The sequence below is a fragment of the Thalassophryne amazonica genome, chromosome 14 (assembly GCF_902500255.1).
Source record: "Thalassophryne amazonica chromosome 14, fThaAma1.1, whole genome shotgun sequence".
In the NCBI taxonomy this organism is placed as follows: domain Eukaryota; kingdom Metazoa; phylum Chordata; class Actinopteri; order Batrachoidiformes; family Batrachoididae; genus Thalassophryne; species Thalassophryne amazonica.
Genome location: NC_047116.1, coordinates 20,138,925 through 20,162,725, shown reverse-complemented (window position 1 = coordinate 20,162,725; position 23,801 = coordinate 20,138,925). Strand labels below are relative to the sequence as shown.

The following is a 23,801-nucleotide window of genomic DNA, read 5'->3' as shown; positions in this document are numbered from 1 at the left end:
CCGACCGCTCTCTCCGGGTGCCGCTCGCCAACGAAAACAAGAGCTGGTTTCACTGAACCAGACATAGCTGCTGTTCTCAAAAGGAAACCAACACATCACACTTAATTTTCTCCTCTTTTTAATCCCCATATATACTGGAAAAAAACCCCGAACGCAACAGTAGGAGTGCACCAATATTTCGATTTTGCGTACTGACCATTTTTATAGCGAGAACGTGGTAACCACAAAACATCAAGAATCTTGATCTTGATCAAATTGCACAAGAGTAACAGGTCAGGTCTGGGAGTGCACGCAGGTGCCGCAGTCACCACAACATAGAAGCTCCTTAGGTGCTGGATGGCAACCACCCAGACAGACAACCAGCCCATTCCCATCGCTTAAAAGTAACCAATCTGCTACAGCCAGGTGAAGTATTGGTGTCCTCATGACTTTCTCCAGCCACTGGGGTTCTCAAGACTGAGTCACCTGCCTACTAGATCCAGCCCAGAGAAAAGCGCCATATGGCCAAAATGTCACAGCTGATGCTCCCTCACAACGTAAGTCAAACTTTTCATCTTAGTGTTCCTAAGTAACCACTTGTTGGACACAAAGTCATTCCAGTGATACCCAAGGAACCTCCAAAAAGACCTTGTATCAACAACATTTAGTCGTTGCCTTAGAACACTGGTTAGCATCCAAGTCTCACAACCTTACAGTAATACCAGAAGTACCAGAACACTCGATACTTGAACATTCATTCTCCTGCAAAGGTATCAGCACTCTCAGGACTCCCATAAGCATCCCATTCCAGTGCATCCATCATCCAATAATCACTACTAGGGGGCACTAATGAGACACCATCCATTGAGATGAATGACTTTGCCTTCAGTTAATCAGTTGGCACGCATAGTTGTGGGCACGATATTAAGTGCAGTAAATGTCTACACTTGTTTACACTGGAAAGGCAGACTTAATTCTACTAGTTCCCAAAAGATTTCTCAAATGCAAAATGTGGCACCACATCTTTAAACAAAAAATAAAAAATAAAAAACCTGGAGGTGGTTCTTCTCTGGAGGCTCTCTGAGATGACTACAGGCTGTCTCATCATTGCCAGGAACGTTTCAGAGAAAGGAGGCAAAATAGCAACAGTTGGGAGGAGGTGTTGGTGGTAGGGGGGAGTTGGAAAACCACAGTAACAGAATCAACCTGACACACGGGAACGGGAATGCAGTGAGGTCATGGGACCAACAGTCCACAACAATGTGAATGTGTGCTTGTCGGCCAGGCCTGAGCTGAGCCCGTCAACGGCCTGCAGAGGCAGACACCTGGGTGAGAATGACTGAAATCTGCCGGGAAGCAGAGCTGAATCACATCAGTAACAGCTGACGTCTGAACCAGGTGCAGATAAACAGCCCCACCAGGAAGGCTCCGTTTTCATGTTCATCTGCAGGATGGACAAGTAATGAAATGAAGTTTAGGAAAGGTCGAGTTTGGTGTGGTACCATAAAATGAAGGGACAGATCTAGGACGTGGAAGACCGTTTGTGATGTAGGCATTTTGGACCACTGTGAAGTTATGTGTTCAACTGCATCCAATTGGTCTCCTGTCCAGGGGGGGAGTTGTAGACTTTCATTCACTTCACGCTACAGAACCTGGGGATAAACTCCAATAGGTTTCATGGCCTATACAGGACATGGTAAGATGAGAAGATTGAAGCTCTTTGTGCAGAGGTTCCAAGAACATCTTTGACTTCTGTCCTGTCAAATTCCTTATCCCACCTTCTGGCTATAATTGGTCACATTATCACGACTAGTTCTTTGCATCTATGAGTGCAAAACTTTACTTTTCTGTTGACTTACATCCACTTCTACTGGGACAAGACATTACTAGCATAGTTTAACAACCATTCTCAAACCGATACTAAACCAATAACATCTGTACGTCAACCATAATGCACCGTTCTCTTTCTTTTCATGACAAGCAGAAGTTGCCTTGATAACCACCAGATTTAGGCTTTGAAAACAAAATAAACTGACATTTTGAGCTGTAACTTCAAAATCAAGTGTCTGCTTCAGCTACATTCATACAAAATCCTTTCTACAGGGTTGTGTGGACTTCTGTGTTATTTGAGTTTTAGATCATAACCACTGTGAAACAATCAGACAATAACCGTTCACTTCTTTGATTCAGCGTATTTCTTTGCCGAATTGGTCAGACTCTCTCACTGAAAACTGCACTTGCTCCTACTTTCCATCATCCGTCCAATATTCCTGTAATTATGCAGTAGGTGGCAGGCTTCAGCAGGTGGTAAGGTGGTCTATGGGATATTACATAAGCAAAAACAAAGTTGGTTTTCACTCATGTAGTCCATCAAACTTCCCCAGATTTTAACCATTTTATCCTCGTTATTAGAGCCTGACCGATATATCGGCCGATATAAGCCCTTTTCAAAGTACTCACTATCGGCCGAAATTTTGCTGATACAACGCCGATAATTTCTCATAAACAGAACAGTTACTGAAATAATGTTTGTGTCGGCAAAGTAAAATGTCCTTGCACCGTTTGTCCAGTAGATGGAGCTCTGACTCCATTCAACTGAGAGCTGCTTACACCCCTAAAAGTGTTCATCACCGCCCCGTAGTTTGCCGTCACACTGTACTGATCGGCTGACAAAAGCATACAAGTAAGTTTATAAGGATCTATATCCTTATCCTGAACCTATATCTAAGTTGCAGCAACAAGAGGTACAAGATCAGATGTATTTCACAACTCTTTTAAGGATATGTATTTGCTAATTTTACAAAGGTGTAATTCTTTATTGCATTTTTTGAACTTGAAAATTCTTCTCTGTTATAAACTTAATCTATATGAGGACAAAGCTTCAGCTTTTAGCTCATACCTTTTTTGTTAAGGGTCCAAAAAAAGTACATTTTATTCATAAAAAAAAAAAACAATAATAATATCGGCTAATTTATCAGCTTTCAACAAATTAGCCGATTTATCAATTATCAGCATTTTTTCATCCAAATATCATTATCGGCATGGGCCTCAAAAAAATCCATATCGGTTAGGCTCTACTCGTTATGCAGCTTTATTTAACGGCTGAGTGGATCCTTGTCATCTGATTTGTGTTTTGTATATCACGTGACATGGATTATTTGTCCCATTTGTGTTGTGTTGCATTTAGCATGCAAATTTGGTTCCAGACGTTTTGTACCACTGCACACTGCGAACCCCGCCCACACACACTTGTGGGGGTGGCGTTTAGCTAAACATGGCGGAGTTTGTTTTGCTGACGGATGACTATTAGAACGAGCTAACTGATGGTGCTAATCCATCTAACACACACAAAACATCCACTACGCCATAAGCCGTTTGGAGGCATGAAGAGTTGTTAGGATGAAAACCTGGACAAATTTCTGACGCAAATTTTCACTGGACTGAGGAAGTACACAAAGTCTTTTTTTTTTTTTTGGTGGGGGGGGGGGGGTAATCAAGGACTACATCTGTTTTTCCAAGTTGACTGAGAACAATTTTGAACTCCTATTTAACGTTCGTGTTGGATTGCTGATGTCAAAGCACCAGTGATGCACACCAAAATGGAAGTCCCTTTTCTGTTTATAAATTAATAAAATATCAAATGACAAGGATCTACTTTAGCCATTATATAATACAAATAATGAATGTTTTTACATTCTTTCAATGGAATAAATCATTCATGAGGTGAAAGCTGGAAAGAACTCTGCTCTTTTAAAGAGAGCACCATGCACGGCCTTGAATGATGTGATCACCGGCCTGTGCCTGGTCTTTTTGAGAGCATTTCCACACATCCACAATGATGGCTATTCACATACTGATCAGAGAATGGAGAGGGTGCGTAGGGAGATTTGGGGGTGGGGCTACATTACTGAGGGGAGTGTGATCCAGCAGGGTATGAACCCAATGACACTGCCCCCCCCCCCCCCCCAAAAAAAAAAGAGGGGAAGGGGTCCCTCCAACAAAACAACACACGTTGGTGGCCCCTGTCCCGTCCACCCAGGCTGGGCTCCTTTTTATTTAGTTCTCACTGGGTAAATTTAGCAGGCACATATTAGCAGCCCCCTGTCGATGCCTCAGAAGCAGAGTAAACATGCACCCATGTCGACTGATCACGCTCGTGTATTGCAGAGGTGCACGACTGACAAAAACGTCCAGTGCAACTACCAGCACATACACGCACAAACACTTCCTGAATGGTGACAACCCATAAGGAAGATGATCACAAACTGGTTTTGTGATGCACCAGGAGGGAAAAAACATGCAAAAAAATCCCAAAACAAAACTGATCTTAGTGGAAGGTTTCCGCCTACATACCGTGAGAGATCAGCAGGCTCAGATCTGCTGTTTACATTCCTGCCCTGCCAACTCCTCCCTGACCTGCAGCAGTGTTTCACCAAACAAACACCAGGCTAGTAGTTACTGACTCGTCACCTCTGACCTCCACGTTGCCATTTCTCACCAAAAACAATAATAAAAACAGCACACACCATCTGTATATCTGCTATTATACGGTGCATCCAGAAAGTATTCACAGCGCTGCACTATTCCCACCTTTTTATTATGTTACAGCCTTATTCCAAAATGGATGCATGTTTTGTTTCCTCTAAATGCTACACACAATACCCCAGAATGACACTTTGAAAAAGGTTTTTTGTTTTGTTTTTTTTACATTTTTGCAAATTTATTAAAAAAATTTTGAGCTTCATGGCAAAGGCGATGAATACTTATGTATGTGATTTCTTAGTTGTTTTTTTTTTATAAAATTGCAAAAAATTCCAAAAACTTTTTTTCATGTCATTATGGGGTGTTGTGAGTACAATTTTGAGGGGGAAAAGTGAATTTACTCCATTTTGGAATAAGGCTGTAACATAATATGTGGGAAAAGTGAAGCACTGTGAATACTTACTGGATGCACAGTACTTCCTAATGATCTGTGTTCCACTACATTTTTCCACTGGTGGAATCTAACTTGCACGCTTGATCTCAAATTAAACAAGGTGAGACCTAAAGAGATGCCCACCAAAGACCAACACTCAAATGGTCTCAAAACCTAGCTGCAAATCAAGAAGAAATCTAAGCAAGAGTTTTGAATATGAAATTACAAAAGGCACACCTTTATAATGCCACTCCAAACAAATAACTAGTGGCACCACTACAGAGCCCAGTAGTGTGCCAAAGGCTAAATCAAACCAGCAGGGTTAAAAAGAACAACAAAAACAGTTCACGTCTAACGTCAATCCCAACCTATGTTGTAATCGTTTAATCTATAAACAATAAAGTTCACAGCCCCCCCCACACACCACCATCAGAAATCAAATTATTAATACATCATCATGGTAAAAAAACCTTCCTAGATCCACACTAATCCTTAATGGGACCTTTCTTGACAAACTCTCTTTCCCTCAAGTTTCATAATAACAACTCGAAGTTTTTGCACAGTCATGGTGACACAGTAATCAAGTCATGGGTGAAAACAATCATGAAGGCAATTAATTAACTGAAGAATTGTTAACATATTTACATTCCACATTCTAACAACAACACTTCCAGTAGGTTCTTCTCCTGGTAATTAAGACACCAATAACACCATCTTACATATGTTGAGGATACTTTAATTGACCGATTAAACTGTGATAAAATATAAATCAATGCCCCGTGTATCCACAATGAAGATGCCAGAGGAGCTAAAACCCAGAATTTGGCCATAAAGAGTTGAAAAGGCATTTATAATGCATTATAAGATAGACTCTGAATGAGTGATTTTATGAATAAATGGTTCTCTGCAGTCAGAATCTGTTACAAATTACCATCTTTGTTGATGCCTGTTGTGCACTCACGCCATAGACAACCTCTTGACTACTCTACTGCTACCTCAAGACAACAACAAGCTACTCAACATGGTCTAATCCTGAAGTGAATGTAATAATCCTTTGTACCGAGCAGCTAAATGAGGATATGATTGATTGAGTTTTTATCTTCCGCTGGAACATCCTGCCCTATTTCACTCAAAGGGTTATGTATCAGATTGCCCACAAGCGGTGTGTTTACAATGCAAGTAAGGACCTAGATGTTCCTCGTCCAAGCACTTTATACAAGTAATCAGTTAGAAGTAACAGGGTCATAAAGGAAAATTCTACTTTCACAATCCAAATTGCCTTTTGTGATCTTTAGTCATAAAAGTTCACTGGAAAAGTTCACTTTCTACAGAATATGTAGAACATTGTTTTTATAGTCATGAGACTTGATGTAAAAAATGAAATATCCTAAGGCCATGGTCACATGAGGAATTAGAAATGAAAATTAAACTATAATCTTGGTAGTGCACCTGTGACGTCTTGTCATAAATTAAAGATTAAATTATTGAATAAATTGTCTAATAACCCAATATTATAACATTAGCAAAAAAACATATTTCTGTGTCCAAACAAACTAAACAAGATTGCTTCCAAACAATCTACATGCTAGCTTAGCAAGCTAACCGACATGCTGAGTCATGGAGCGCTCTACAGTTTTAATTCATCAGTGTCCTTTATAACTGCTGTTAGAATGTGTACTAGTTGCCAAACTGTGGTAAGCCCCTTTCACAGGAGGCCTACGTAGAGTTGCTTTGTGCTGCGTATCTATTATGCAGAAATGGATGCGTATGTTGCGCGCAGGGGGGGAGCTTTGGACCAGCTCTTTTTCTTGTGTGGTTTTGGCTCGCCTCTTCTTCTTCTGTAGTTTTGAAGCGTCACTTTCTTGTGTGGTTTTGGCCCGCCTCTTCTTACGATACGATACGATACGATACACTTTATTGTCCCCTCAGGGAAATTTGTCTTGGACTCATGCTAGGTGCCTTACAAGAAAAGAGAAAACAAACAATACAGATAAAAACACAACCACATCCATAACAAATTAACATGACAGGAGTCAGGAGAAACACCATAAATATTGCATAATTCCAATTTTAAACATTATTGTTTAACAATTTAATAGACATGGGGACAAATGAATTTTTAAATCTATTCAGTCTACTCCGAGGAACTCTGTACCTTCTCCCAGAAGGAAGGAGAGTGTACTCTGCATGAAGAACATGAACTGAATCCATCAGTATCCTCTGAGCTGCTTTCAAAACAGACTCTTCATAGAGTGAACTGAGGGACTGATATTGTTTCTTTCCGATTATCTTCATTGCATCATCAATTTGTCTGTTAAGTTTCGTTTTAAATTGTACAGAAAGATTGCCGTACCAGGCAGTCATGCCATACCTAACTAGGCTCTCTAACACTGCCTGGTAAAACAACAACATAATTTTCTGATTGACTCCATACAAACGAAGTCTACGAAGGAAATAAAGTCTTTGATGGAATCGGGAGCACAAACTGTCCACATGTGCAGTCCAGCTGAAGGTATTGTCTATGTGCAGCCCCAAGTACTTGTATGAGTTGACCTGGTCAATGGGAATACCATGTATGACCACAGGAGTATGGTCCCCAACAGTCCTTGGATCCAGAATCATTTCCTTGGTTTTATTGACATTTAAAACCAAGTGGTTGTCATCACACCACTGCACAAAGTGTTTCACTTCAAGGAAGTACTTTGTTGGACTTGAATCTTTGTGCAGTAGGCTCAAAATAGCTGTATCATCAGAAAATTTAAAAACAAAGTTATTGCAGTAGTTATTTGTACAGTTATTAGTATAAAGAGTGAAGAGAACAGGAGAACTGACACAGCCTTGTGGTACACCTGTATTTGATGATTTGAGTACCGAAAGAGCTTGATTAACTCTAACTTGTTGTAATCTATTAGTTAAAAAGGAATGATACCATCTGATTAAAAGTGGGTTAACATTCATTTCCTTTAACTTGGACAACAACAGGTATGGCTGTAATGTATTAAAGGCTGAGCTGAAATCAACCAATAAAATCCGTGCATAAGCAGTAGGATCTTCCAAGTGCTTAAGTGAAAAGTGGGTTAAGCTGTTAATGGCATCGTCAGTGCCTCTACTCTGCCTATAAGCAACTTGGAATGGATCAAGTACAGGGTTAACAACCGTCTTAAGGAAAAATAGCACCAGCTCTTTTTCTTGTGTGGTTTTGGCCCGCCTCTTCTTCTTCTGTAGTTTTGAAGCATCACTGCCAGCAAAGTTCAGTAGGATGAATAAAATCAGGTATGTACTGACAAAAAACCTAAAAGGATTTTTCACTGGACTGGCGTACAGTAGCACAGTGTTACGTAGGCTTGCATACAGTAGTGGAGTGTTGCATAGACTTGCACAGTGCACTAGACGCAGTTCTCTACGCCGAATGTCCACGGCGTACATCTCACGGACCCCTTTGCGTCCTCAGCGTATTGCCACGTAGGGCTGCATAAGCTCGGCGTAGTCAGTACGCTGCATTACGCAACTCTACGTTGGCCTGATGTGAAAGGGGCTTTAGGTTCTATACTGCTGTAGTGGTCCAAGACTGTTCTTCATTCCAAATTACTGGCTGTTGCTACCATTCCACTCTTGGTTTTTTTTTTGTTGTTTGTTTTTTGTCTACTGTTTTGCTGAGGTTTCCATGGTTTTTGATTCCACATTCCAGACCTTTGCTGCCATTCCAGACGTCCATCTTTTGCCTGCTGTTTTAGACTCAGTTGCGTGAGAATCTCTGGTAAGTGAACTCTGACTGTGTGCCTAACACCTAGAAAGAACGTTGCCATTATGAAGTCGCGTTACTGAGCTACGCGTGATTTATGATTACTCTTCTGCCCCCCAGACAGGCTTTGGACCAGTGTGCCTGACCAGAACCAAATTTTGACTATTGTTCACGGACTGGCACCCAACTACCTGGCCGGCCTGGTTGAGCCCTACGTACCGGCTCGGGCCCTGCATTCACAGGGTGCAGGCCTATTGTGCGTCCCTAGAGTGAATAAAAAGTCAACAGGTTACAGAGCCTTTTCTCACCGCGCCCCAGCTATGTGGAATGATCTGCCTGCGCAGATCCGACAGTCGGACTTTGTGAAGACTTTTAAGGCTAGATTGAAGGCACACTTTTTTCCCCTGTTTTATCATTAGTATTTTATACAACTGTGTGTCTTCTTTTATTCCTTTTACTTATTTATGTTTAAAATTTTTATTGTCTTTTTAATCTTAATTGATTTTATTCTGCCTTTTAAATGATGTTTGTGAAGCGCCTTGAGGCGACCAGTCATGATTTGGCGCTATATAAATTAATACATTTGATTTGATTATTCCTCCTGCCTGTCGTTTTACTGCTAGTTTTTTTAGTTAACTACGGTGAAGAATAAATCCTGTTCAAAGCACCCTTCGTTGTGGTTCTCTGCATTGGGGTCTATGCACAGATTCATTGCAATGCATTTGCATTACAGGGAAGCCCAATTCTAGCGTTAGTCAAAATTCTTGTATGTGCCGAGAGCTTCAACTAAAGGAGCTCGAAGCACATTTTATTATTCCTTAAATAGTACAGGTGGAAGTCAATAGTAAAGAATGGAAATCAATTAAAAAAATCTACAATTTTTAATTAGGTATACAATCAGGTCAGGTCTGCAAGCATGTGATTGGGTCACCACATCCACCACGTTGTGAAAGCACCTTGGGTCCTGGATGGCAAACACTCAGGCAGACGGCCAATCCATCCCCATTTCCTGAAAGAAGCTACCCATCTGTGACAGCCAGGAGACTTGTGGGCATCCTCTTGGCATTTTTCAGTTGCTGTGCTCCTCAACACTAAGGCACCTACACACTGGACTGTGCCCAGAGATGTGCACTCCATGGCCAAAATGTTATTGCCGACATTCCCTCACAATGCAAGTGGTACACCTCATCTGTGTCTCTGTAACTGTTCCTTTGGCACAAAGTCATCTAGCAGTACCCAAGAATCCTCTGAAGAGACCTAGTACCAAAGACATAGGGTAGAGCAATGGTAAGGCATTAGTTACTTTATTACCTCCTGCATTATTTTAGGGATTCAAGTACATCCCTTTAGAAAGTTGGCTTTCTATTTGGCTGACAAAATTCTGGCATAACAACTCCCAAGAAGCGATGCATAATATGAAACCATTTTGCTTCTAATAGCACTTTCTGTTGCCACCAGCTCCTAAACAAACAATACTCAGTGTCATCTCAAATCCGTCGTCCAAACCTGCCATCTAGACATGCAGCTGGATTGTTGAGGTAAACCAAGTATCAAAAAATGAGGTTTACAGGCTTTACTGTAAATCAGCGGGATAATTAGCTAATTGCTTAATGCGTCACTCTGTGGAGTCGATTGTGAAAAGCAGAAAAGGGCACACAACAAGGAAGGGCAAACAGCAAAAGGTGTGGGCCTAGGGGGTGGGGGATCACATGATTTCAAGAAAACAGAAACCAATGCCTGGAGAGACTAATATAGACAGGGGTGGAGCCTACAGAGAGGGGGAAGGGCTTCTTGAAACGGCGCTGTCCAACCTGCCACGCCCCCACCCTCTCGCTGTTGTTGTTGTGGCAGATGGTGGCCAGTCACTCGCGTATTGTCACTCTCTTCTGAATGGCCAGATAACCAGTAAGTGCTGCTTAGCGGGGCAGGTGCAAACTCGCTGACCCGCCATCTGCTGATGCTTGTATATATGCATGTACGGAAGGAAAAGTACACACGCATTTTTGGAGGAAATGCATCTTTCTGCAGTGGGAGGGCAGTCGAGCCGCACAAATGCTGTATTATCTTCCGTCTCTGCCCATATATATCGAGAAACACCCCCCCCCCCCAAACCAAAAGAAAAAGTGACAAAAACAAAACAAACAAAAAAACAAAGATCAGACTGAACAGCCAGACAGCTAAAGAAAGAAAACCGTAACAGCAAACGGTGCATCTGTTAGTCTGCAGATACAGAGATGGAAGGGAGTGGTCTTCTGTCGGTTGTATCTCTCTGAAGAGTCACATACACACACACACGGGTTCATAGTTCGAAAAACTGACAACGTCAGCAAGGACAGAAGACGTGCACTGAACGTTAAACAGAGTGCAAGTCATTCACTGCCCCCCCCCCCCCCCAAACTCCTCTGCCTGGTCATTTAACCTCTCCCATGGAAGCTTTAAGGTTTATGTGTTTATTTTGGATCCCCGTTAGCCTCGTAGCAGTTAGTGCTGCCGGACTCCACAAGGTCCAAACGGTGGAAAGTGGAGTTATCATTGACTTCAGCACAACTGTGACGTCACGCGTGTAGCGTGATGTCAAAAGAGGCATTGTGATGTGGAGGTGAACATTTCTGCATCAACGCAGTGACGGAACATAATGGACCTCGTTATGCCGAGAGAAAACTCAAGTCAACGTCACAGTAAACGAACAAAATTTACGCTCATCAAAATCGTTTTAACAAAAAATGTAATTATTGATCAGTCATCGGCGCGCTCCTCTGTCATGTCTGTGCACAGCAAAGCCGCTTTTTCTGCATTTCAAGATGAATGGCGTTGATCACTGCGTGCCTGTACACAGACACACGAAGCAAAGTGGCGGCATTCCATCTTAAGAAGTTTCTCCATTTTTAAAGCAACCTCGTTAATCATCAGTCCACCTTGTGATTTATGTTTTCTCAAACATCGTGACTGTTTCTATGGCTATTTTTTTCCCAAAAGGAAATGAAAATGTGTCACTCAACAAACAACCCTCAGGCTTAAACACAATGGTATACGGCTTTAAATTAGTATGAAAAGTCAACCTTTTCCACATGTGCTAGTGCACCCAAGACCATGATTTTCTGCTCAAGACACAGTTCTTTGTGCTTGTACTTCATGGTTTCTATGCAAACTTGCTGTCACGGCATATAACAGAAGAAAAAAAAAACCTATCAAAAGCCAAATGTTGGACAAAAATGACAAAACAGCTGAAATCGGCAACAAGAAAGAATCAATCAACCAGAGATTATTTTAAGGTTGAAATTTGGTGTCAACCGCCCAAAATGAAAACAGAAAATTACCAGAAATTAGAATTTTTTTCATATAAACAAGCCAATACTTGGCTGAGGGCTCTAATTACGGGAATACAGCGTGGTTAGACATTAAACAAATAAGCATGGATGGAAGCATGGAGTCCAGTTTAATGGTTCCCCCTATTTCATGGTAGGGAACGGTGAAAAATTTGTGAAAAACGGCCAAATAAAAGAGTACAAAGAGTAGTTTTCTATTAATTTTCATCCATGACCTTGACCTTAAGGTCCGAGGTCAAATGCAGTTCGCTCAAGGGAGCTGGAATGAATGATTTGCTATCGGTGTTCAATACAAATTTGGGTTTTAAAAGAGTAATTTTGTGCTGAGAAAACAAAACACCCAAAAAGTTCTATTTTTTTATCCATTTGCATGTTTGACCTTGACCCTGAGGTTCAAGGGCAAATGTAGTGTGCTAAAGGGAGTCAGAATACATAGTTTGCTGTAGGTGTTCAATGCAAGCATAAGCTTTAGAATTAATAGAGAGAAAAAATGTGGTATTTTGGGGTGAGACAGTGGGTGGCTGTCGCCCGTTATCTTAGATGACCTTGGAAATCTGGGTCACGGTCATATGCGCAGACGTCACGTTTGTGTCCATTTACAATATGATACAGGTAAGTAAAGTCTCCAAAATGGCCAATAGAGAAATCTAGGACTCAGATAGATGGATGGACGGAGTCCATTTCAATGGTCCCGCTTATTTTACGGCGGAGGACAATGAGAGATTAAGATTAAACAATGGACGCAGTTAAGGATCCTTCTATAAACTCCAATCTGCCCCCTGCTGGTCATACATTCTGTCAACAAACACAGCTGTGCATGTAGCAACATGAAGACTGAAGATCGCTTCCACTTTTAATCGTGCAAACAGGGCGCACCGTCGTACTGGGTTTGTTTGCTGAAGGAGCAGCGTGGCGCTCCGTCTCACTCACTGCCAAAGCTTCAAGCTCAGGTGATTTAAATTCCTAATCTGCCCGTTTCAAGGCAGCGTCATGTGGAGAATGTGGACTTTGTTTCCAAAGTGATAACAATAAGAGAATGTGGAAGAGCCGGTCACTTTTGTAGTAAACAGGCGAGCGCATGCCCACGCACACCTTTACAAACGCAACGACGCCAGCCCACCATTCTGATTGGATTGTGCGAACATCATTTAATCCTTCAGATTTCTTCACTTTTTCGCAAAACGTCTTATATAACCAGGAAAGCCACAGCCAGCTCTTACCAGAAAGACGCCTCTCTCTCTCTCTCTCTCTCTCTCCTCCCTTCCTTACACCCCCTCACTCTCCCCCTCCTTCCTGCCAGCAACTTGTCTATTTTGTCGTACTTGGAAAAACCAAAACAAGCCCATACATCCTTCGCAACCGTCTCTTCTATACTCGCAGCTTACAGAGACGTTTGTCCTTACTGGGGGGCTTAGAACACCTAAAATCTGGTTTCTTTCCTCTTGTAAACAAAAGTAGCCAAACACAATTAAAGGGTGACACAACACAAAGAGACGGTGGACATTTAATGTGTTTTTACCAAGTCAGACACACGTGACAACATCCTCAGTTATTTCATGTTATTTGTGAACTTGGCTGGGAAAAAAAAAAAAAAAAAGAAAAACAGAAAAGTATCCTCCCCGGCCCCCGCCAACGCGAGTCCATCCCACCAGGTTGGAAAAACAAGCGAGCATTCACCTCTCCCAGCAACCTTTGCACACTGCCCGCATTCCTGTCCTGAAACCCAGCACCTGACAATTGATAAACAACTGACTCACTTGTTTTTCTGGGGAACCCGATGATTCGCACCAAGTCGGGGGCCGGCTGCACTCGCAGCATGAGAGCCAGAAAACGACCAAAGAGATAACAAGTTGTGTCCCAGACCACAAACACGCCAATTAAACTCCTGTGTTTCACCATCACAAACGGTGCGTCACCACGATCCCGACACAACGCTCTTCATTTTCAAACAGCAGCAGCAGCAGCTTCTAACATGCCCCTGTTAGGTGGAACAATCCCACCATTTAGAGCCGCAAGAAGACACTGAAGCAACAAGGTGCAAAAAAACAGGTGAAAGGTAATATTTGGATGGCAACCATTGTGTAACACAAAGACACATTTACTGACAAGGATTTCACAACTTGCTCACAAAACACCGTCATCACTTTTGGATTTCAGACAGGCGTTCGGTGCTCAAATGATTGTTTTATTTAACAAACAATGCAAATTGTTGTGTGGGAAAGACTAATCTGGAGCAGCCGGTCCCAAAATTAAAAACACAGAGGACCACCCAAACATTTAATCACAATTCTGACCAACATGTGAGATTAAAGGAAGAACAGCACATCATTTAAATCCTGGAGTTTTATTTAATTACAATTTTAAAATAATTATTTTTTTTAACCTAAATTTTAAACTTTAGTACTAACCATTCTAAAATGAATAATTTTTAAAGACTAAACCGAAAAAGACATTTTTATTTGTTTATTTTCAAAGACCTTTCATGGACCCAGTTGCAGTACATTCACGACCCACTAGGGTGCTGGCGCTGCTCCGAGTTTAAGACATCTCATGAATGCCAAGGTCGGGAAAGGTCATTGAACTCGTACCAGTTTTGTAGATGTTTAAAGTTCAGGGGAACTCTGCCGACCTTCCTGCCAGCGCAACTCGACTTGCGCTCGGCTCGGGGCGGTCCCAATGAAACTACACCAAACTCATCCGAGCAGTTTTATGGACAATTCTGTCCATTGCACATGCAGGGACAACGCCGGCTGGCGTGAAAACAATCAAACCGGGATAGATTGTTTAAGTAGCGCACAGTTTAATCTGATGAGATTTTCTTACATTGTAGCCACTGTTTCAATTGGGCAGCGTAGTCTTGTTTGAGGGTGGGCGATAAAGGGGTAAAATGAAAAAGCATATGATGCAAAAATTGTACTTCCGGGGAGAGCCCCATTATAATTAAACACATTAAATCTCGCTAAAACCTTCCGACATGACCACTGCCATGTGCCTCATCTTCCCTTCTCCACTAGGAACCGAAAAAAAACTGCGCTTTTTTGCAACTGCTTTGATGATTGCAGATGGAAAAAAATAAATAAATAAAAAAAAATAAACAATACACCATCTTTCCATGTGAAGTGGTGCTGTGTTTGTGTTGCACAATGGCAGGCTGTTCCCGGGGGTGATCAAATCCCGTGATATCACACCTGGGTTCAAACAAGTGCTGCCCCATTCAACAGCAAATAACACAAATACACAGCCTCGCGAAGGTATAACAAGACGCCAACCGTGTGTTTTCACGCAAGTGAGTCACTTGATGCAGAAGCAAAACCAAAAGTAATGTCGCCGTGACTCATAGAATTAATTCGCCATTTATACAATACGGTGCAGGTCTAGTACTCACTTGCAAGAGGCACTTCCAGTGTCACCACCAACATTACCAAAGTTCGCAAAGACAACGGACAGTAGATGTGCGATAAGCGGGACTAACACAGAGCAGAGTCATTCACAAAAGAAAACCGTCACATCAACCACTTCTGGTATCGCAGACCGAACGGTCCCCCCCTAAAAATTGGTTCGCCCTGCCTTCACTGTGCATGCGTCATTTGGGACTACAGCAGCTCATCTGAGTCTGACTCTCTTCACTCAAAACGATCAAAGGTAATAATGGGATTATTAAACATCAGATGACAAGGTAAAACCTCTTGAATCATTCTAAAGTCAGTTTTAAGCAGAAACGAGGCCATTTTTAGCAGAAACAAGGCGATAACCGGTGACTCTTTGAAATGACAGAGGTGTCGTGAATACAGCAGCTAGCAGCTCATCTGACTGTGGCGCTCTGATCGTTTTCTCCATCTTTTATGATGAATGAAATAATCCTGAATTCATGTGGAAATGATTGTTGTACAAATCCTCAGATATCGGTCACAGAGATAGATGATGACTGGAGTGCAGTCTGAAGCAGAAACGAGGTGATACTCGGTGAACCGCGGCTGATGACGCATGCGCAGTGAAAGCAGGGTGGACCGTTTTTTAGGGGGGACCATTCAGTCGCTGACGCCAGCTTGCTGATCAACAACTATCTCTAACAACCAACACATGGTGCATTGTACTGCGTAAGTGGAGAAAAAAAGAAAAAGAGAGAGAGAAATACACCTGTTTCTTGTTTTTTTTCCCCCTGGAAAATTAGTGAAAACATTGGACCTAACCTGGAATGGATTCCAATAAATTCAAGGGAAAACAGGATGGATGAGTTAGGACATCTTTAAAAAATGTTAATGTTTTTCAACAGCTTTGTGGGTTTTTTTCCATTTTGTTTTGTTCTAGTCTGAACTGACAAATTAATCTGAAAATCTCATTTGCTCTTCTGTTAAGAGGCACTTTTTTAACCATATTCTAATGAATCCATTAAGTGATCAACTAAAAATAGACGAATTAAACAATAAGGAAAATAATAACTAGCTGCCACCCTGCAGTATTTAATACTGATACAGTAGATGCGTCAATTAATGTTTTTTTTTTTTATTCTTCTTCTAAATACTGACGTGGGATAAAACTGCGTCACTGAGGGGAGGACAGAGGAAACCATTCACACATCAGTAGACATTCACAAATCAGCTGAAAGAAATTATTAGAACAGCATCTAAGAAAACCTTCAAAATATCACCATGTTAAATAAAAGGTTTAAAAAAAAAGATTGGAGCATCCAGTGGTAAACTCTGGATTATGTTCCTTTATCCTGCAGCCGAGAAGTAGAAATGTTTTGCACAATTCAGTGTCTTCCCCGTCTTACAGACTTGTATGTTGAAGGACTATTTCTGCAGTGATATGTGCAGATCAACCGACACACAGTCTGTCAAAAATGTCAGTGTTGAGCTTTATGGATGTGTAAAGGGTGTGACCAGTAGGTGACTAATACTAACTAAACACTACAATCGACACCCAACTCCAAGCATTCACAACTTTTTTCACCCTATGAATTACCAATGAAATGCTTCCAGTACTCAATTATCTGTGACCACTTATTTCCTGCGCTGATTACAAATAATAAGTGTTGACTGGGTGGGGTGGGTTAGTCCATCGCAGCTAACTTGTGTCAACAATAACTCAGGAACCAATAAATTCTCTTATCCCAAACTCTCCAAGTTAAAAGGGCATATAATTGGTACAAAGTGAATGAACTTTGATGCACCATATCGAAAAGCATCTTTGTTGGCTATGTAATAACTGATAGGTATGTCTGCCACCTGCTGGATGCAGCATGCACCTTCACTTGAGTTAAAAACTTAAGGGGGTGATACCAAAATCTTTTGTCACTTACACTGTTTTGGAACATTTCAGGGCAGCACGGTGGCTTAATGGTTAGCACTGTTGCCTCACAGCAAGAAGGTCATGGGATCGATTCCCACCTGTGGCCTTTCTGTGTGGAGTTTGATTGTTCTCCAAATGTTTGCGTGGGTTCTCTCCGGGTACTCCGGCTTCCTCCCACATCCAAAGACCTGCAGGTTAGATGAACTGGAAACTTTAAATTGACCACAGGTGTGGGTGTGAATGTGTTGGTTCATCTATATGTGACCCTGTGACAGACTGGCGTCCTGTCCAAGGTGTACTCCGCCACACGTCCTGTGACTGCTGGGATAGGCTCCAACCCCCGCGACCCAACCTTGGATAAGCAGTTGAAGATGAGTGTGTGTGTAACCTTTTGTAATGTCCACATTTGTATGTGTGCTGCCACCTGCTCGACAGATTCAGGAACGTGCATCCACATCTAATTAGAAATTTCATATTTAAAAACTACAGTAAGAACTACATCTTTACATGTACGCAGTGAAGTATGCGAAATAAGGAAACAATGTATATATATAACAAAAAAAAAAAACCTCCACTTCCAAAACTGACCAACATTTCTGGAAGGGCACTGCATATTTCTTGTGTTGCAAAGTCTCAGCTTCCCGGCAACTTTCCATATTACTTTATCTTTAAATGGTTTTGTATACTTGGTCTTGGGGCCAAGTACAATAACTTCAGTTATTGTACTTGGCCCCACAAATCTTAGAAACATGGTGTCTAACCAGATCCTTACTCTGGATGGCATTACCCTGACCTCTAGTAATACTATGAGAAATCTTGGAGTCATTTTTGATCAGGATATGTCAATGCGCATATTAAACAAATATGTAGGACTGCTTTTTTGCATTTGTGCAATATCTCTAAAATTAGAAAGGTCTTGTCTCAGAGTGATGCTGAAAAAACTAATTCATGCATTTATTTCCTCTAGGCTGGACTATTGTAATTCATTATTAGCAGATTGTCCTAAAAGTTCCCTGCAAAGCCTTCAGTTAATTCAAAATGCTGCAGCTAGAGTGCTAACAGGGACTAGACGGAGAGAGCATATCTCACCCATATTGGCCTCTCTTCATTGGCTTCCTGTTAATTCTAGAATAGAATTTAAAATTCTTCTTCTTACTTATAAGGTTTTGAATAATCAGGTCCCATCTTATCTTAGGGACCTCATAGTACCATATCACCCCAATAGAGCACTTCACTCTCAGACTGCAGGCTTACTTGTAGTTCCTAGGGTTTGTAAGAGTAGAATGGGAGGCAGAGCCCTTCAGCTTTCAGGCTCCTCTCCTGTGGAACCAGCTCCCAATTCAGATCAGGGAGACAGACACCCTGTCTACTTTTAAGATTAGGCTTAAAACGTTCCTTTCTGCTAAAGCTTATAGTTAGGGCTGGATCAGGTGACCCTGAACCATCCCTTAGTTATGCTGCTATAGACGTAGACTGCTGGGGGGTTCCCATGATGCACTGAGTGTTTCTTTCTCTTTTTGCTCTGTATGCACCACTCTTTAATCATTAGTGATTGATCTCTGCTCCCCTCCACAGCATGTCTTTTTCCTGGTTCTCTCCCTCAGCCCCAACCAGTCCCAGCAGAAGACTGCCCCTCCCTGAGCCTGGTTCTGCTGGAGGTTTCTTCCTGTTAAAAGGGAGTTTTTCCTTCCCACTGTTGCCAAGTGCTTGCTCACAGGGGGTCGTTTTGACCGTTGGGGTTTTTCCGTAATTATTGTATGGCCTTGCCTTACAATATAAGGCGCCTTGGGGCAACTGTTTGTTGTGATTTGGCGCTATATAAATAAAACTGATTTGATTTGAATTAGTTTTAGGGTAACAGTTTGGGTTTCATAAAACACTGTGAAATTTTACCAATATGAACGTGTCTGGACCACAGGTTTGCACTGCAGTAGAATTCCAATATGGTCCAGTGCCTGATTCTGTAATTTACAATTTCCATAGTGTGCAAAATGTACGGTAACACACATGTTGCTAGTTAATATATATCTCACACATACACATTTTTACCCAATATTAGCATCCGGCAACACGCCATTTTTAAATCTTTCATTTTCAAACCTTTATATAAACACCAAAATCACTTGATGTTGGACAAAAAGGAGTTCTTACTCCACTCTTTTATCAGTTATCAGAGCTAATAACAGTTAGCCGCCTTTACTCCGGCATAAGTATGCGCTCTGAGTGCCTTTCTACTTTTATTTCCTTGCAAACATAGGGATTACAGATATGTTGAGGCGAGAGGAGTGAAGCTTTTTGTGTTTGGTTTCCAGCGTGCCCCTCTACCATTGTCTGAAAGATTATCAGTGTACTCATCGTGTAACAGAAAATGAACTCTGAAATGCTGCTTAGCAACGATTATCTCTGCAGAGTACATAGCAGCCCGTAGGCGGCTCTCAAGCCCAAACACCACTCCCTTCATGAATGAAATCCTATTGAATGAATGAGGTTGTATATGTAAACAGGTTTTTTTTTTTTTTATAAATGGGACTCACCTTTAACAGCAGTGGCAGTCTCCTTGAAGCCCAAGGTGGCGTACGGGTTTGTGCTGAAGCCATTCACGCCTCCCTTGCAGCCACAAGACGTCTTAAAGGCCAGCAGGCTGTCGCAGCCCCCTAACCTGCACCCCGCCAGGCCTCCCTCCATCAGGTTTAAGGCAATGTAGTTCAGTCCATTCTGGTAACCGGCAGACGTCTCCCTGCACATGGGGCTGTTGCTGCCGTATTCCTCCTCGGGGCTGTCGGAGTGGCAAACGGGGTGAGACACGTTCTCCACAGAGGCAGAGCTGTGCCTTTTGGGGTCACGGGCAAAAGAGGGGCACACGGGGGTAACGGTAGTGGTGGAGGAGAAGGTCTCTGAGCTGTGCCGCCGGCGCCCTTTAGGGTCTGCACGGATCACTTTAGCCCCTCTGTGTGGGTCCATGAGGGTGACGGACAATAAGGGACCACCTAAGAGAAAAGAGTCAACTGGCCCAGAGGGTACGGCGTCAACAATATTGTCCAGACTGAGTCTCTGCACACATGCAGCAGGGCTGGTGGAAAGGGGAGGAAGAGGGGCAAGCGCACTGAAAGTCATCTCGGTGTAGTCATCCTTGACTGGAGCAGCTGGAACTGCAAGGCTCACCTGCTGTTGAAAGGGGTACTCCTCCACTCTCCCCCTCTCCTCCGAGTCTCCCTCTATAATTTTACCCTCATCAGCTCCGTGAGCATCCTGGCGGGCGGTCAGCAGTCTGGGGTACTCCGAGGGAGAGGAACCTTCACGCTGATCCAAGCTGACATCAATATTAACATAGTCTGAGAGTGGAGAAGACCTTGGCTGTTCACTGAGCAAGAACTCGGGGATCTCTGACAAAGTGGATGCTTTTGGGTTTTGTGCAGCGCCGCTGAAGTCTATTTTGATGTACTCGCCCGGGCTGCGTGGCTCTGAAGGAAGCGGGTGTTCACTCATGCATGGCAGGATTCTTAAAGACTCCAAAGCCAGGCGAGTCGGTCGAGTCGCCCTGCCCCGGTGCGAGAGACCCCCATCTATCCGAGTCGCTCTAAGAGGAGATGGACCAGAGGAAGAAGCTCCAGGTGGACCCGGAGAAACAGAGCAGTAATTGGTCTCCTCTGCTATCGGGTGTTTTTGTAAACTCATCACCACGTACTGGTCTGTGTCCGTGTGCCCGCTGCGCTGCAACGGGCCTTTAAGGGAGCGGGGTAAAGAGCTCCACGAATAAGGCTGTCTGTGATGCTGTTGAGGGGGGCGGGGATCTCCTCCCACGGGGCTGAGAATGTAGTCCGGGGGTGTGAGAGACACCAGAGGGTCGACGGGAGACATGTTCAGATACTCTCCGTTAGTAACTTTGCCATCGTTGCTCTCGACTGACATTTTCGTTCCACACCACATGCGCATATAGCCACTGTCCTCCAGAGATGCACTCCCAGAGAAATCTGTCTGCACGGGCAGCGCTGCTGGAGAGGGGTGTCCGTGGGGGTTGATGATCTGCTTTGGAGCAGAAACACACATGGGGCTCATGGGCATGTAGGCATCGTCCTTCATCCTCGCCGACTGAGGTGCCACACCTGGCATCATCGGCATATAACCACTGTCCCTGTAGGATACGTCCTCAGGATACGCTCCCTTGGGAGAGGCGGCGTGACACCTGCGAGTGTTGTAAGTGGCTCTCATCAACGTGTACTCATCCAGGGAGGCTGAAGACACTTGGGGGAGTCCCCTTTGCCGGCAGGGGGTAGTGAGGGAGTACGTTCGCTTCCGATAAGCCATGTCCAGCTCTGGTAACCAGCGATAACCATTCTGACTCTGCCGCTCCATTACCATGTAGCCATCCAGCTCACTCCCATCCCGAGATGGGGGGGTGTCCGCGGTGAGGGATTCGGGAGTGTTGCTGCGGAGAGCGAGAGGTAGCCTGAGGTCCCGAGCTTCAGCTGGGCTGGAGCTGTACTCCTCACATGAAATGAAACCGGCATCACTGGGGGACCCCGAAAAGGAGGCGCTGCAGCTTGAGGGGCGGGGGGCGCTGGTGTCCGGGCAGGAGGACACCGGGCTGGGCGCGGGTACGGGTGGGGAATGAGACAGAGGCATGGACATGGACTTACTGTGCTGGAGGGACGATGACTCAAATGTCCGACTGGGGCGGGCTGTGATGGTGTGGGATCTGCTCAGGAGGGTCCTGTGGACCCCCGGGCTGAGGGGGCTCCCTGTCACGGACATGGGGCGTGTCATGGTGCCGTCGCCCTCGCTGGCTGCGCGGATGCGGCAGGAGGCGATCTTGCTAACGGGGGAGGTGGCAGATGTGCTGTCGGTGCGCGAACGGCGGGGCAACCCGGTCTGACTGGGCGGAAGGTGGGTGAGGTGCCGCCGCGTGGGCACGGAGATCGGGTTGGTGCCAGACGACTGGCTCTTGCTGCGCGGACGGAACTCCGACAACTCCTTCATGGCTTTCATCGCCTCCAGGATGGTTTCGTGGATGTTTTGCGCCACAACCGAATCGTCAGCCTGCATCCACAACTCCCCGGGCCCGATGGCCGCCGACCGGCCGATCTCGATGAAGAAAAAGCTGTCGGAGTGGCCGCACCTCCGGATGTTCATCAGCTGCAAAATGACGGAGGCGACCTCCGAGTTCAGTTTGACGAAGCTGATGGTCCGACTGGAGAGACAAAGTCTGTACACCCCGGTTAGGTTCCTGCTCTGTCCCAGCCCTCTGGACTTGAGGGTGACCTGCCAGACCTCCTTGTAGGCGGCGGTAACCGGCGTCATGGAGCCGTAACTCGCCTCGTCTAAGCCAACGAGTGAGGACGCGGAGCTGGACGCCGCCGCCGCCGCTCCGCCTTCATAGACTTTCCCCATTAAATCCGTCAGAAACCGGTACCAGCTCTCCTGCTCGTGCTCGTTTTCAGCCGCCACCGCAAAGTACTCATCCTTGGTGTAAAGTGCGATCAGATATTTGTACTTGGCGTCCGCCCGCTTGTTGATGTTCAGACAGGAGTCCAGAGGAAGAACTCTCTTGGCGGCCGATTTGTTTTTCCATTTCTTCTCGCTCTCGTAGTACTCCAGCCGCGCCGGGAATTCCCTCCCCGGCTTCTTTCAGCACGAAAAACCGCTTGTGTCCGTGTTTTTGCTTCTTCAAATAGCCGCATTTCTTGACAGTGTTGGTGGCGTTCGGCTGCTCTCCCGTCGGCGGCGGACTCGCCATTCTAATCAACAACAGCAGCAAAAAACGCGCCTTCTTCTTCTACTACTACTTCTTCTTTTTTTTTTTTTTTTCTCCGCACAGCTGCTCCTTTAATTTCCTCTAATTCTTTTAAGCCTTCGTTTCCACAGCCGGTATTTGTCTTCTACAGCTGAGCGATAAATAACACATGTCTGCTGCTGCCGTCCGGCACCGTGGAGGGGAAACGGCGTGTGACGAACTACACATCCACGGCTTCAGTTAAAAAAAAAAAAAAAAAAAGTAGGAGAGAAAAAAATACGCACACGGGCGGTGGGCGTGGCTCCCGCAGCTCATTGTGCTGATTGGTGGAAAGGCTTGGCGAAGGAAATCCCTCCTACTATCACTCCGCCCCCTTCCGACTCGTTTCAGCGCGTTCAGCCTGAAGCTTTTTATTTATAGAAAGTCTGCCCCGCTGTGTGATCCGCCACCGATCAAAAGCATCGACTCTTGACCCACAAGCCTACATTTCCGCCATGATTGTTGGTCGTCAATGTAAGCGCGTGGAAAATAAAATATAATAAAATTTAAAAAAGGATGATGAAGCGTTTATGGGCTTTTATTTTTTTTTAGCCACTCCTTCAATCAGCAGTTGTCATATTAAGGGAGACCGGGTTTGGTTGTCACACCCAAATAGAAAAGCGCCAAATCACACACAGATCTTATTTTTTGTAGCCTAATCTTTGATTCTAACCTTACATCCTGTGATTTCATTTTTAGTTGTTTGTCTCTCAGCTGCACCCAGTTGCTCAGGGTCACCACTGCAGATACAGTGCAGAACTACATCAGGATTTGGCA

At 44.0% G+C, this 23,801-nt stretch overlaps 1 protein-coding gene across 1 annotated transcript in view; it reads right to left on the bottom strand.

Annotated features, from left to right (window-relative positions):
* The window catches only part of irs2b (insulin receptor substrate 2b), a 24,309-nt gene extending 1,097 nt beyond the window's left edge, over positions 1–23,212 (bottom strand). The window contains 2 exon segments of the mRNA XM_034187284.1: positions 19,789–22,864; positions 22,866–23,212. Of these exon segments, the coding sequence (XP_034043175.1) occupies positions 19,789–22,864; positions 22,866–22,988 (3,199 nt within the window). The 5' untranslated portion in view covers positions 22,989–23,212.
* Positions 23,213–23,801: the final 589 nt, after the last annotated feature.